This window comes from Aulonocara sp. 'chitande type north' Nkhata Bay, linkage group LG14, assembly GCF_057382095.1.
Source record: "Aulonocara sp. 'chitande type north' Nkhata Bay isolate Kocher_YH1m ecotype deep benthic linkage group LG14, A_spYH_male_GT1.1, whole genome shotgun sequence".
In the NCBI taxonomy this organism is placed as follows: Eukaryota; Metazoa; Chordata; class Actinopteri; order Cichliformes; family Cichlidae; genus Aulonocara; species Aulonocara sp. 'chitande type north' Nkhata Bay.
This window is the reverse complement of record NC_141357.1, coordinates 15,657,600-15,672,923: the sequence shown is the minus strand read 5'-3', so window position 1 is coordinate 15,672,923 and position 15,324 is coordinate 15,657,600. Positions and strand designations below refer to the sequence as shown.

The 15,324-nt window shown below is 40.4% G+C and overlaps 1 protein-coding gene across 4 annotated transcripts in view; it reads right to left on the bottom strand.

Moving 5' to 3' along the window:
• dscamb (Down syndrome cell adhesion molecule b) overlaps positions 1–9,557 on the bottom strand; it is a 134,405-nt gene extending 124,848 nt beyond the window's left edge. For 2 of the 4 annotated variants that reach the window (XM_086261168.1, XM_086261169.1), the window contains exon 1: positions 8,666–9,557. In XM_086261168.1, the coding sequence (XP_086117294.1) occupies positions 8,666–8,708 (43 nt within the window). In that variant the 5' untranslated portion in view covers positions 8,709–9,557. The remainder of the gene's footprint in view (positions 1–8,665) is intronic. The other 2 variants (XM_086261170.1, XM_086261171.1) reach the window with 1 other exon arrangement.
• Positions 9,558–15,324: the final 5,767 nt, after the last annotated feature.

The following is a 15,324-nucleotide window of genomic DNA, read 5'->3' as shown; positions in this document are numbered from 1 at the left end:
AGCTGATTGCAGCGTCCTTATTAGCTTTTTTGCGACCCTCCTGAACTCGATTTTGAGAAGTGCTTTACACTTGTGATTTTATTGCTACCAATACTGCACAGGTAATAATACAATTATTGCCTCGGTTACCCTTTTAAGATACATACCCCTGTCCCTGTTTTGTCCAAGAGATGTCTGTGACCAGCAGCTGGTAGAGTGTGTTAATGTGGATGTCACAGCAGCTGGCTGCTCTCATCCTGTTAGCTCTGCCTGCCATTATCAGGCCCTCCAACCGCCACCACCTACTCCCCCTCCAAAGCTGCTGTGATTGCTGCTGCGTGCCGTACTCATTTTAATACTCCAGACTCATTTGACCGTCTTTATGGACTTATCATATTAAACATTTATCACAGCCATTTCCCTAAATCAAGCATGTTTATTCAACACTTAGGGGACCACAGCCGGGATCCTTTCAGCACCCCCACCCCCGGCACACTCACACATTTCACACACACACACACATCTTTATTTTCTCCTTTTCCTTGTTTCTCTCCGTTCCTCCTCTACTCTCCCTCAGCCCCCCTGGCTTGCTTTATTACAGTCCTCGTTTCCCTCTGTACGCCTGCCTGAATAAAATGAGAGGCAGTTTTGTACAGTTTCTTCCCTTTTCCTTTCCGGTCATCCTTTCCTCCAGTGGCTAGGACACAAGGGGAATTGTGCTGTGCGAAGCCGAGCAGCCAAGCAGACACAAATGTATTCTGAGCATTTAGTCCTTTGAATGAATCGAGTTTTAATTTAATCATCTGATCAAACACTAATTAGCATAATCACTTGTGGGGATGGATGCTCTAGATAGAGACACAGAGCAATACATAATAGACCCCGTCTATGTGTTGCTAAATGTCTGCGGGACACTTAAAAACACATACAGTATATAAATGTTACAAGCTTCTGGGGACCCATGTGGGGCTTTGCCCAAATTACCTCCTCTTGCACGAACAATAGAGGGAAGTCTTCTTCAACAGCACAGCCCCAGCAAAGTGATATATTCACTGCTACACTACCCTACAATCAAATGCACTGAAGCCAGGCCCCGCGTCCGCTTATTTGATCTTGGACAAGATGGCTTACTGCAGCATCACACCTTGGCCTGAGCAAAGGAGGTCTGGGAATTCTAGGAATACCACAAAGTGCTAAGATTATTGACAATGCACTCAGTCTCACACCGGGCCGAGGGATCGATGAGTGGCCAGAAGGACATAAATCAGACTCCTGTGGCTCCACTCCATGTCACACACTAGCCCACCCACCCCACTTCCCAATTAAACTCACGTACGCACTGGTTTGCATGCACACAGGAACACACACTCCGTAAAGCCTCCCGACACATTATATATATACTTCACATGAACACCAGGAAATACAGCACTACCTTCCACATCTCATACACACACACACACACACAGGCATATTCTCACACACCTTACAAACAAGATGACAGCGCTTTAAAAATGGCCAGCTAAAAATAACCGCCACTAACTTGGTCTTAAATCTTAGCATCTGTGCCAGGTTTAAAAATAAGGAGCAATGTCAAGAAACCAAGCTGGACCCATTTGTCTTTCTGTCACTCTGTCTATCCAGCTTTGCCTCCTCCGTTATCCCGTAGCCTACTTTAATATTCGGACAACGGAGCATGAGACACTGGGACAGACTTGATGATGAAATATCTCCAGGAAATGCATTTTTGAATAAACTGACTGAGATGCAGATTTGAATATACAAGGAGGGTCCATGAAAAGCCAAGCTCAGAGAGATCACTGGAAAGAAAGAGACAGGCTGGCAGACAGTTGGTGAGCCACAATACATCAGGCATGCATCATGCTAAGGACAAAGTCACGCGAATCAATTCAGCCTTGGGCTACCAAGTGAGTCGAGTTCAATTCCTGGACCTGGTATGTGGATGGCTGGATTAACAGCCAGTATTTATGAGGTGCAGTGTGATTGTTTGTCTCTAGGGGTGATGGATAGCAAACTTGTCGCACCTTCAACACCTGTCTTCCACGATGGGCAAAAACTGTGGTGGGATACTCACCACAAGTGAGCCTGCAGACACACACACACACACCAATGAGACCCAAAAAGGACTACTGGTGTGCGTGCACATATAATCTATATTTTATGAAAAGGTCATGCATGTTTTTATATTTGACACAAGTATTAAATAACATTTCTCTGTCCTGTTTGGAAAAAGGGAATCAAAACTGGATTGAATTTCACAAAACCAAGTTTCTTCTGGCAAAACAGCAGCACATAAAAACTGCAAATAGAGAAACAAGGTTTTACTTCTAATGAACTCATTTTGGGGGGGATATTGTCACAAAGGCTCATGCAACCTTGTAACAATATAATCTCATGTTTAGAATAATTGCTATTTAAAGCAAACATCTGATTGGAAGCAGATCACAAACTAAAGCAAGTTAGCAAAGCTAACTTGGAACACTTTAAACCCAAAAAAGATACAAAAGTCATTGAGAAGATTGAGTAGTTTAATTAAATTGTGCTACTAACACTTTGGGTTTGATGAGACACATTTTGTTCATTTTTGAATAAACTATACTTCAATAACTTGAAGCTTTTTGAGAATTTTTTTTCTAAACCAGTTCCTGACTAACATTTGGAGACCTCACTGCAACTATGAAAAAGAAATAAATGAAATAACATATTTTTTTTTATATGTGTAGTTGCCTGGTGAGTGTGTTGAAATTTGTTTTTTGTTTTACACACCTTCATTTTTGACCAATTGCAATTAGGTGTGCAACCAACTTGTCACCCAGAGGTTGATTGTGCAACAACCTTCTAACTATTTTGGATTGTAAGGTTATTGCAGAGGTCACCTGGTGGGAGCCAACCTGTCTGCAAACAATCGCAGTGTGACTGCAACCACTCCCAGACAGATTGACGAAGGTTTTCAGATAACTTCTGTCAGATTGACTGCAACGTGTTGGCAATCTGAGTCAGGACCCGTCTCTTTCTAATTGGCTTTCTACTTAACTTATCTGGTCGCTAACTGATTTTATTCTGGTTATAGTCCTTTATAAAAGTGAGGTTGCTGAGTGCCTGTGTCATTTTGCACTTAAATTGTCATCTTGCAGAAACTATGTCACTATTTATGGAGGAATTTCTGAATTTCAAATCAGACGGAAACTGACTTGCAACAGATCTGCAAGTTTTCATCATTAATCGCCACATTATCTCAGACAGATCTCACAAACTTGCCAGCTTAACCCCATTCAGTCAAACTGAGAGCAGACTGACTCTGTAATATGCCATTTTATCCCACCAAAATCACTCTGAAGACAGCAGCTGACTGCGAGTGCACACAAACCTGCTCAAAGGTAATGATATGGCAAGCTATTTTACAATATCGTTGGTCTGACGTCACTGTTACATAATTTAAAAAAAGGCAATCAGCTTCCTCAAATGTTTGAGTGCTTTTAACTTATTTGGGCAAAGAGAGCGGGCCACAGTGTACTGTTGTATCAACACATATTTATTCATTCAGTATCTTCTGCCTGTGCTGATCATGTCACAGTTGGTTAACTTGTCATATCCAGACTGATAATGTACAGTACAGTACGATACAGAGTACTAATAAAATGATAAAGTTGACTATGTAACAGGTTTTGTAGGCGTGTTTGTAACTGGGATTAACCAAACTCCAGTTAATATACAAATTTTTGATTGAATGCTGTTATAAGTTGCGTATAGGACCTTGTTTCATTCTTGATGATCCACATGTTTGATTTGGGAAAGATTTTACACTTTATACCTCTCCTGATGCAACCCTGCAGATATATCCAGGTTTGGAACTGAAACTGGGAGTACACTGGCTCGAGACCCCCTGTTATGGTGTATGGTTTGGAGACAGTGACACTAACGAAAAGACAAAAGGCCAAGCTGGAGGTGGCAGAGTTGAAGATGTTTAGACTTAACCAGGATAGACAGAATTACAAATGAGTACATCAGAGGGACAGCTCAGGTCAATCGTTTTGGAAACAAACTTTTGACCTTGAAAAAGTTTTATTAAATCAGAATTAGCACCTTGCAGTAGATCTTCACGTTTCAGGTTTTGCATCAAGAAGAGCGGTCTGTAGGTCTGCGGGTCTGTTATTGAGACACTCACTGGGTCTTTTGTCATAAGTGGGCGTGTTCCAAACTACTTTGAAACTAAAATCAACAGAAAACCACTTCTGCAGAGGAGAGCAGAAGTGGTTCACTGGTCTTTTTTAAACTGTCAAATAAAGCTTCTACACCAGTTCCCCCACTACAGTACCTGTGCAGTGTAGCCCAGTAATATAACATGTCACTTTCACAGGTGCTGAGTGAATTAAAAACATCCTCTCTACTGAGAACCCTCTCTGAGAGGGAAACCCCCGCCAGATGTACTACAGCCTCACTTTGCACACATGATCAAACACCTACATCTGGGTGCTGAGGGCTTTTCTGCTCTTCCCCGCAGATGCTAAATGATATCGTTAACATTTTAATGCAAGAGACATTTACACGCGGGCTTGCGCAATTACACCTCCGATTCAGTGGAATCCTGTCAGACACAGTGTGATCGGTAATTAGATTTTACATTGGGTGAAATGCAGCACACACACATAAGCATGCGCGCACATGCACGAGTCACCAAAGCTTGCTCCTAATTAGGGAGCTAGACAGGCTCGAGGAGGTATGGTACAGTAGAGTAGCCCTCATTATACAGCTGGGATGTATGAACTAGGGGATATCTATTATGATCGCACATCAGGGTATCCATTACCCAACATTAGCACCTCTTTCAACTGGAATCGCGCGCAGAGTTCAAAACGTAACCCAACAAACCTTCACACAACTCAGACAAGTGAGGAAGAGTTAAGTGGGTTTGTAAACTTAATTTAGCCCATTAGATATTCAGATCAGAGTGAGACTGCACAAGGTGATCTATCACTTGACTGTACGCTGGGTGCTTTCATGGGGTAATTTGATTTCAAGAGCTATGATACTGCTTGTGCAACCAAATCCTAATTGGTAATTAGTAAACAGACTACTAGTCGTGAGTGCAACAATAAGGGTGGTCAGGTTTCTCTCCATTTGCTTTACAGACCCGGCCGCTGGGAGGCCACTGATCTTTAGTCATTTTTACAGAGGCATCTCCGACAAAAGGAGGCTCTCATCACTGCACTGGCTTTATCGCCTTCATGTAGATTTATTACCACACAAACACTCGTCCCACCTTCTATTTGCAGCCAAGTTCAATCTATCCATCCACCCCAGTCTGTGTGTGTGTGTGTGTGTGTGTGTGTGTGTGTGTGTGTGTGTGTGTGTAGTCCGCGAAAGGTCACAGCTAATTGAGATCAAAATTTGATTGCATGATTTCCTGACCTCTACATAATAGTTCGTTTATTGAAGAAATACGAGATAAGTCCTTTTTAAGTCACGAGCGTCGGGTTAAGCCGCGTGCATGTCTACAAATCATCGCAGTCTTGGTGGGGACTCTGTGAGAAGCCTTGTCTCATTATATCTTTGCAACGAGAATTTGAATAGGCCGGTTTAGCTTGCTGTAGTTTTGCCCAGAGGCAACTTTCAGGCAGAGATATTTAATGGTTCCTCTCCTGTACTGATGACTGAATTTATAGATGCTACTTTGATAGGTGCAGGAAATAGCAAGAGCATAAAGTCTTAAACGGAATACAAAAAGTAATTGTGCCTCTTGGCTGGTGAATGTGTCAGATTTAACATTTTAATTTTCATAAAAAGAGTAATAAGGACCGGGGTTGTCTTTTGCTTCCTTTTGATAATAAACAATCAATTGCAAAGATAAGGAAAGCAATTAAAATGTGACATTTTTGAGCATTGTGTGGTTGCGAATCCGTTTCCCTTTCTTTAATTGAGTTCATTAGGCTGATATCCAGTGAATGTACGCAAAGAACACAGAGAACCCAGAAGCGCTGTGAGGTGCTCGGTTATAATATGGTTGCTTATAACACCTGTGGACACAACGATGTAACGAGATGTGATTAGCTTTGGGTCGGGAGCTTCCAGGTCAGCACGGTTTGCAGACAAACTCACAGTTCCCATCAGGAATAGTCTAATATTTCCACAGGTGTGCCATTTTTTTATTTTTTAAAAAGGTTTCCAGTTTGTGAAGAATTATTAAGCCCAACCTAGTGAATGAAATCATCCGGTTATCCAATGTTATGAACGGGAATTCTGAACTGCATGGTATTTTCTTTGCACAACACCACATCATATGGCTTTCTTTCCCCCCATACGGTGAAGAGTGAATGGGTGAACGTTTTAGGACGCAGCCCCTAACACCCATTAAGGAGGTTACCATAGAGACAGGCCAGTGTGCACATGATAGGCCTAACTCTGAAACAGCAAGAACTGTCTGGAATCCAATCTCCGTGCTGGCTTCCATCTACAAGGTCATTCATTCATTCTGACAATGACTACTCAGCCGATGAACACCTCATTTTCATGATAATCAACCATATATATATATAGCCAGGGTCCTGTACATAATGGGAAAATCAAATATAAATGATAGAAAAAGGTAAAGATACTTTAAAATTCACTTATACACACACATACATATATATATATATATATATATATATGTGTGTATATATGCGTATATATATATATATATATATATATATATATATATATGCGTATATATATATATATATATATATATATATATATATATATATATATGCGTATATATATATATATATATATATATATATATATATATATATATATATATATATATATATATATATATATATATATGTATGTATGTGTGTGTGGGTGTGTAATGATTGCAGTGCAAATAACAAGCACAAAAAGTGTAACGTCTGCACTCAAGGCTGTCTATTGCTTAATCCCTATCAGTTGCCTCAGGCCTCCTCAATAATCCCTTAAGCAATAAACGGACACAATCTTGCATGGCAGTTGATCTAATGTCAGAGTCAGATGATTATGATTAATGAGGATTCCTTATTGTTCCTTTATGAGTTTCAGCACAAGCTGGGCTGAGGGAGATACCATTTTATATGGAGTCAATGTCAATAAACGGCACCGACGGAGGGTTGCCTCAGCACCGAAAACGCGTTGGCACAGAAACAAAAATCCATTTCGAAGCTTTATTTTATCATTCCGGCCAGAGGGGGGAAAATCCATTTTGGGGGCATACTATAATATATCACAGCCCCTTGATGCGGTTGAATGTATTCATACCTGTAAATCCCCACTTCCCTAATTTTTCTTTTGTGAAATCTCTTTTTTTTCCATACAAAAGCAACCGACCACTGATTTTTTTTTTTCAATCCCCATCTTGTCACCCTGATGTCTCCCAGACATGTTTCCATTTTCTTTCCTTCTCCTTCTTCAACTCTCCCTTTTTCTTCCCCTGTTTTCGTACACACCCAGTCGGCCATAATCCCTCCCTGTAGAAGGGACTCTGGCCAATAAGTGAACGCAATAAACTGTATCAATTTTCCACCATTGATTTTATATATATGCATATATACGCACTGTGAGAGTGTGCAAATATACCTGCATGGTGTCTCGCATGTGTGCAATGGCACAAATGCATGCAACTGCACTTGTGTACACGAAAAACAGCGACAAGATGCACGACCAGGTCTGAACGTCTCAATTCCAGCATTTGAATGGAAAAAATGCATTTCACACTCTTTTCACGAGTAAATTTGTGAAGTACTTTTGCATTTGCAGACAAATAAAATACAAAAATGACCCCTGAGGACTGTGTTTCATCCAAAAACATTACACCTGTACTGTTCATTACATTCGTTGCATGAACATTTTGTACTAATGGTGCACGCTTTCTCTCTGCTAACTACATTTTAAGGTAAATAAACAAAAAGCTGAGCTCACATTTGTAACAAAACTGGTTTTGCAGGTGCTGCGAACACCCTGCTCAAGCCAGAAATATAATTTAATTTTTTTAATTAAAAAACAAACAAACCCCAAAACGTTAAAATGCAAATACGAATGACTGCCTTTAAAGATCTTTGTATAAACTGGCCTTTTTTTTTTATGCTTTAGTGTCAATTTAGGCCATTTGAACTTGAAAAATATGCTCTCTGTGGGGGATGGGGAAAGGGTTAAACCAAATGTCCATTATATCAAAGACGTCACTTATTACTAAGGGCCACAGTGGAACAAGGTTGTGACAGAAAAAAATAAGTATCATTTGGTATAAAACAAAAACAAATATTATTAATATGATTCAAATGAAAAACTATTCAAACTTGACATAATATCCAACTATTGCAATTAAACAGACTGACTACAGGCACACTAACAACATGGTATAGCCGTTTTATTTCTCCTGGTTCAGGGTGTATATCTGAAGGCCAGATATGGGTCTAATGGTTTGTAGGAGAGCTTGAAGGATTTAAAACGCAATTCATGCCTCGCCCGTCTCTCCCCCTCTATCAGGGGTGTCAGCCTTTTGACAAGCATATAAAATCCATTTCATGTGGGTCACAGGTGACCTCCATCCTCCCTCCTCAGTCACTTAGCTGTCTACCAGTGATTTGCCTTCTGCAGTATGTGATGAGCAATAATAATAATAATAATAATAAAAATATGAGCAGGTGCAACTTACCATTCAAGATGCTCTGGGAAAAGATAAAAGCCAATATCCACATGCCCTGCTCCGTTCAATCCCCCCAAGCTATGCTTTCTCTTCTTCCTCTGACCGGTGCCTCCCTGGGTTTCTCTTCTGTGCGCTTGGGCTAAGGTTAAACATTTGCCACTGTCTTGAAGCAAACCGGTCCAAGTCTCTACTTTTAATATCTCCTTCGTACTTTTTTGTTACACTGATTTGGTTTCTGGGATGTCTCGGAGCATAAATGCGCCTCTGTGATTTTCTTGGGGAGAGCTCTGCTCAGACTCTCCTTCCTGTGCTCCGCGTCTTGCTGCTTGTCCCTGTTATTCAAAAGGATGCTGAAGGGGTGAAGCCCAGGTGTGTGTGTGATGCTGAGTCAGAGCCGGGTTAGAGCGGATCCTGGGAAAAGAAATTAAATCCGAAAACAAGAAACAAACAAACAAAAATTAAAATTTAGAAAAAATGGTTAAACTAAATCTTTAAAAGAAAAATGTCCGGTTTCAGGTTTCCTGAATAAAACACTGGAAGACGGATCATCCTTGAAGGTAAAAATAAACGAATAAATAAAATGTTACAAAATTAAAACAACTAAAAGAGAAAAGAAGCAAAGATAAGAGAGAGGGCGGTGGCAGAAGAATGAAAAGCAGGTTTTTTGCTCAGACTCCAAAGTCAGATCATCTTCATCGCCTCTGTGCGTCCAGCAAGAGGCGAGCAAGCGCATCTTCTCCGCTGCCGCTCTCTAATCGCACCACACTGACTCTCTGAGCATTACACAGAATAACCCTCTCCCCTGCCCCTGCAGACGCTTTAATTCCTCATTGCCTTAAAGGAGCAGAGGCGGCAGCCGGTCGCTCCTCGGGGCAGGATACTGTTGTGGAGGTGGAAGAGTGTGAGAGCACGCAGCGAGTGGGGCATTTGCATTAAGGAAATGAGCTGCACCTGACGCACCAAGGTACCAAAGATTTTTACGCACGGGGTTGTATCAGCTCAAACAGAAAGCGCTGTCTGCTGGCGTGCAGGTGTACGCGGAACACGCCGCTGTGCCCCAGATCTGGCTTGAATTTAGTTCCTAATGTTTTTCTTTCGTGTGTGAAAACAGAAGCGAGCTCCCCCGTAATAATGGGAATCTACAAGGACACCCAGTGACGCGTATTTTCTGTTGTTTAAGTAGAAAATGTAGTTGTTTTTTTCTTTTAAACTGAATAACAACGTGAACTTGATTGATGAGATTTAATAATCGCATTGAACAGAAGATAGGAGGGGAAGGCAGCCACTCTGTCAGGGGGAAGAAAGGGGGTTAAGATGAAGAGCCCCCCCACCCCGAAGACGCACATACTCACACAGTTTATATCGCCTCCCTCAACCCAATAATCCACCACTCACCACCACCACCAACCCCCACTACCACCACCCCTCCATTTTAATGCCTGCCTTGAAGTCAAGGGTATAGCTGTGGAAGCCTGTGGGCCTGTCCACAGCGCCGGGTTACACTCAGTGTGATATAACCGCCAGCTCATGCTCTGTCCCACACGACAGAATACATTGCAAGTGAGATTCCAGCTATATACCCCAAGACACTCATTTTGTATGCTCATATCCTTACAAGTCTGAATGTGTACGAAGATAAATAAATAGAAGGTTTCATGGTGAAAGGCTATACTGACTACATTTGTAGCGCTAATAGCCGCCTTTTAAGTTGGTAAAGATGCTGAGCTGAGAGTTCTCGGTTCAGCTATTTTGATCTTTGCATTTTGCTGCTGTCCAGTCTGGTTTGTCCCTGTGTCTAATCTGTCACAGCGTTCTTCCTGTTTCTCTCCACACTCCAGCAGACAAACAGGGGCGTTGTTTGCCTCAAAACTGTTCAAGTAGTACTCAGATATTTGTATTTACTCATGTTTGATTGGTCAGATATTGTCTGGATTTTTTTTTTTTACTACTAATGCTACTCCAGAATGTCTGTTTGAATGAGTGATGCTGTTTTACTTTTTGCCTATACGTGCAAGATAAATCCAAACAAGTTTAAGACTGGAGGAAAGGAGAAAGTGCTAGTGTTTCAGGGCAAATGGTTAAAGATCCGGGCTGTCATTTAGAGCTGATTAGGAGCACTGTGCTGGTTTTTTGGCTGTAAATTCTTGGCATGGAAGAACAGCTGAGTTGATTAGCTGCTGCAGAATGTGAGATATGATCATTTGCCGTGCCATATTTTTATCCAAGCTTTGTTTTCGCCTCGCTTGCTGCCCATACTCATTCACAGCAGTCACACTTAAATACTGTAATACAGAAACAAGGTTTCATCATCTGTTTCCAATAAGCTATTTTAAAATGAAAGTAAAACACCTTGCTCAAGGGCATCTCTGTAAAGTTCAAGGACTACGTGTTAGTGATGCCGAAGGCAAAGCCCATTCATGCCCTACAGGTAATCAAATGGAGCAGAACTGCCCGTAGTTTTCCTCGGTTCAGCCTTTTTAGTAATGTTAAAAGAAAGCTTTTCCACAACTAAAGGTGACATCCGCAGCCTGTCAAGACAAACAGTTCTTAGAGAGGGAGGAAAAAAAGGCTTTGACTGTGGGTTCAAGGGATTGAGGGAGGGATCCATGGCATTAGAGACTGCCATCTGACATTTTAGGGGAAATGAAGCATTGGTGTAATCAAAGTCCTTATAACGTCTCTGGTGTAATCTCGCTCAGCAAACAGGATTTTATGAGAAGCTGAAATTAAAACTTTGGCAGTGAAATAGATAAAGCAAAGCTAATCAAAAGGTGATATTTGTTTGCCTTTGAAAACTAACGTTTGGCGTCACAAAGCATGGAATAGAGGCAATGACACAGCCTCACCTCAGCACATAGGTCAGGGGCATATGTACTGTGTGTGTACACTATATACACCGTCACACTGCTGTACGCACGCCCCGAATGAGGGCGCTTCCAGTAAAAGCACAATTTCACAAAGTGTGTTTGACAGCAAACAAGCACAGTGTAACATCAACACTGACAACATGACCTCACAACAACCAAATTACAGCCGGTGTGTTTGATGACTCAACTCATATTCATTTCACCAAAGAATGCTCACATTGCTGGACTGCAATTGAGGAAAAAAGGCTCTAACCTGTATTTATATATAATCCTTTTAATCAATATTGCTCCCAGTAATTACAGTACTTTGTCTATGAGCCATGTTTGATCTCTATATGAGTATGTAATATCTGGTTAGCATGGGTTAAATTCCCTTTTACATTAAAAACCATAATTATAAAATAATTACCTCTCTCCCTTCTATTTAATAAAAAACATGGATGCCGTGAGAGAAGCTTTTATTACCACAAGAAAACAACTTTTTTTTTTTTAAAGTCAAAATTTTAGCATCACTGTACAGAGAAATAAGAATCAATGATATGTTGAAAACACAAAGGTCAGAACTGGACATACATATAGATCAAATGTTGCTGTTGGCACAGCCTTTATTTACACTTATGGAAAACAGGTGCTGCTGTTTATCACTTACAGCAGCTGTACAACTGAACAGGCTACTTGTGATGTGAAAGACAATACCTTGATTTTCACTCTGAACACAAGAGCCACAACCTTGTCACCAGTAGGCTGAGGTATTCAGTGGTAACGCTAACAGATTATATTCAGAGATAGATAGATAGATAGATAGATAGATAGATAGATAGATAGATAGATAGATAGATAGATAGATAGATAGATAGATAGATAGATAGATAGATAGATAGATAGATAGATAGATAGATAGATAGATAGATAGATAGCATGAATGTGAGCATGAATGATTGTCTGTCTCTCTGTGTTACCCTGTAATAGGGTGCGACCTGTCCAGGGTGTAAACTGCTGAAATGGGCTCTGTCCCTGCTGTTTTTTAAGAGATAATTGAAGGATGATCAAACTTTTTAACCATTGAAGTAAAAAGAGATTGAAATATAATAATAGTAATAATATATTTTATTAATAGGCAACTACAATTTAGCAAATGTTTAAAAGCACCTACACGAAGATGTCCCCAGAGTAGAAACATGTGTCTAGAAAGGACTTTGTTATCACAGGAGTAATTAGCTGTTTTTGCACTGCAGGACCAACCTACTAATCAGAGTCTGCTTTTCCGCATCAGCTGCAGTGTCGCATCTACAGGACTCACATGGATGGAAACATTTTGCAACAGCTTCCACCAAAAATTTCAATTCTGAACAAGCCAAAAGAAAAATATTGGAGAAAACCAAGATGGCTGCTGTTTTTCTACTAGAGGAAAACTGTTTAGTTGTTGAAGCTGATGTCTGAGCAGCAGTTTGATGTTATTTGTCTTGATTTTGGTATTTTTCAAAAAATGCTTTCAGAGATGAACCAGTCCACTTTAACATCAGCTCGCAAGCCTTTTTGGGGGGCACTGCGAGGCACCTTCCACAGAACATGCACAAATGTACCAGTCGTATGAAGACAAGTGAAGATGAAGCTGTGGTCCAAAGCTTTATTGGCACTAAGACTGATGTGCTCCCATTGCAAGCTGATACTAAAGTGGTAACCTACAGTCACTCTATAAAACTGTATTATATGCATGTGTTTGCACTTTTAGAAACACCAATCAGGCTTTTTTGGTTCATCCATCGTGTAACTTTATTTGATTTTAGTTCATTTGACAAAATCTCCCAAACCAAAATTATAAGGAGAAAAAGGGCCATTTTCAGCCACAAGGGAAAGAAATCCATATGACAAATCCAATAACTATATAACAGCATTCAGTGGCTCCACAGCCATGTTTTGGACATGAGCAGAGTGGATTTCAGTGGGGTTTGAGTTCACTGCGTGGGTTGGGGGAGGAGAAGAGAGTTCGTTTTAGCCCCCCAGCATGATGCCTAAACAGCAGTAAGTAAATGTGACAATGAAGCCCCCGGGCTGCTGCAGGCAGTCTTGGCCTTGCAGTGCATGTCTTTGTGCGGGGGTGTTCGCATGTGCCAATGTATCGGTGCGTGCATATAAGGAAGGAAATGGAGCACATGTGAGACAATTCGTGGCACTGCACAGTCAAGGTCATGACTCCTCTGACTGTGATACTCACACTGGCATGGGATCTGTTGGCGCTTTTTATTTTACTGCCAGCTTCAGCGGGGATGATAAAATTAGATCAAAGATATTAATCAGAGTGGTGGCAGCCACTGTTAAACCAGTGGAAGTTGTATTGTTGTGATTTATCCCATTTGCACTGCACTCATCCCATTTCTCCAAGAACAGATGAATCAGGAACTACAGAAGAGCAAGCATTTTAAATTTTGGAACTTAAGGCTTCTGATGAACTCTGCTTCTTATAAATGGATTGTATGCAAATGTATGTGCATGTCGAACTGTCCCATCTGGCTCCATTATTTGTGCTTTAACATACAGTTGCAACACCCATCAGCACTTTGTATTCACCATAAACATGGGCTCCTATGTTATTCTATCCTATGTGTTGGTCACTAAAACTGGAAGCTTTTATTGGACAACCTTGTTGATCAAGTCAGTCAGTAATTGCAAAGAAAACTATAATTAAGGTCTCAAACAAAATGATATCATCTTGGGTTAAATGGCTAATGGAGTTGTATAGTAGTTTAATGGAGACAGTGAGAAATTAGATTTTAGAGAAAGCAAATAGGTTCCCTTCCTAAGCTTCCTTGAGTACTTCACAGCACTTAGAGGACCCACATGACACCTCAAATTCATTTATTCTCTGTTAAGCATTGGTCCAAAATACAGCGTAATGGAGTAAATGTATGATGCAGTTCAGGAATGCACTCTTTTTTTTCCTCTGTTTTTTCATATAATGTATACAATATACAGTGCCATGAAAAGGTCTGGGGCTGCTTAACTTCTTCCAGATGTCCAAGCATTAGTTTGTGCCCTAAAGCTGAAGCACACTCGGGTTCTGTAGCAGGACAAACATGTCCTATAAAACATAACAGCAATGGTGGCCTTGCAAAAAAAAAAAGGTTTTGGAGTGGCATAGTCAAAATCTGGACTTAAATCAGATTGAGATTCTTTGGCACGGCCTTAAATGGGCTGTTTATGGACTAAAACTCTCTAATGTGCCTGAATTAAAATAATTTTGCAAAGAAGAGTGAGCCAAAGTTCGTCCACAGGGATGTGAAAGACTCATTGCCAGTTATCAAAAACTTGATTGCAGTTCTTGCTGCCTAGAGTGGCGAAACCAGTTATTAGGTTTAGACAGCAATTACTTTTTCTGATACAGTCACTTAGGTTTAGATAGCTTTTTTCACTTAATAAATGAAACCATAATTTAAAAACTGCATTTGATATTTATTTTTGTCTGAAATTAAAATTTGTTTGATGAAACATGTGAGTGTGACAAATATGCAAAAACTAAGAAAATCAAGAAGGGGATAAAATAGTTTTCCACGGCACCGTATGCAGTATAAAATTAAAATTACAAATATTAATAAAAATAAATCACAAATAATAAGGCGTGAATGTGTAATTTATTTATTTGACGGTAAGACAAAAAGAAAAATGTAAAACAAGTTAAAGAAGGAAATCAGACAAAGTGGGACATAATAAAAGAACCTGAAGCTCTTAATGAAGTGAAATATTAACTCCATAATGTTGTAATAGTGAGTAAGTGTAAGTGTCTATAATGTGATGTAGGTAACC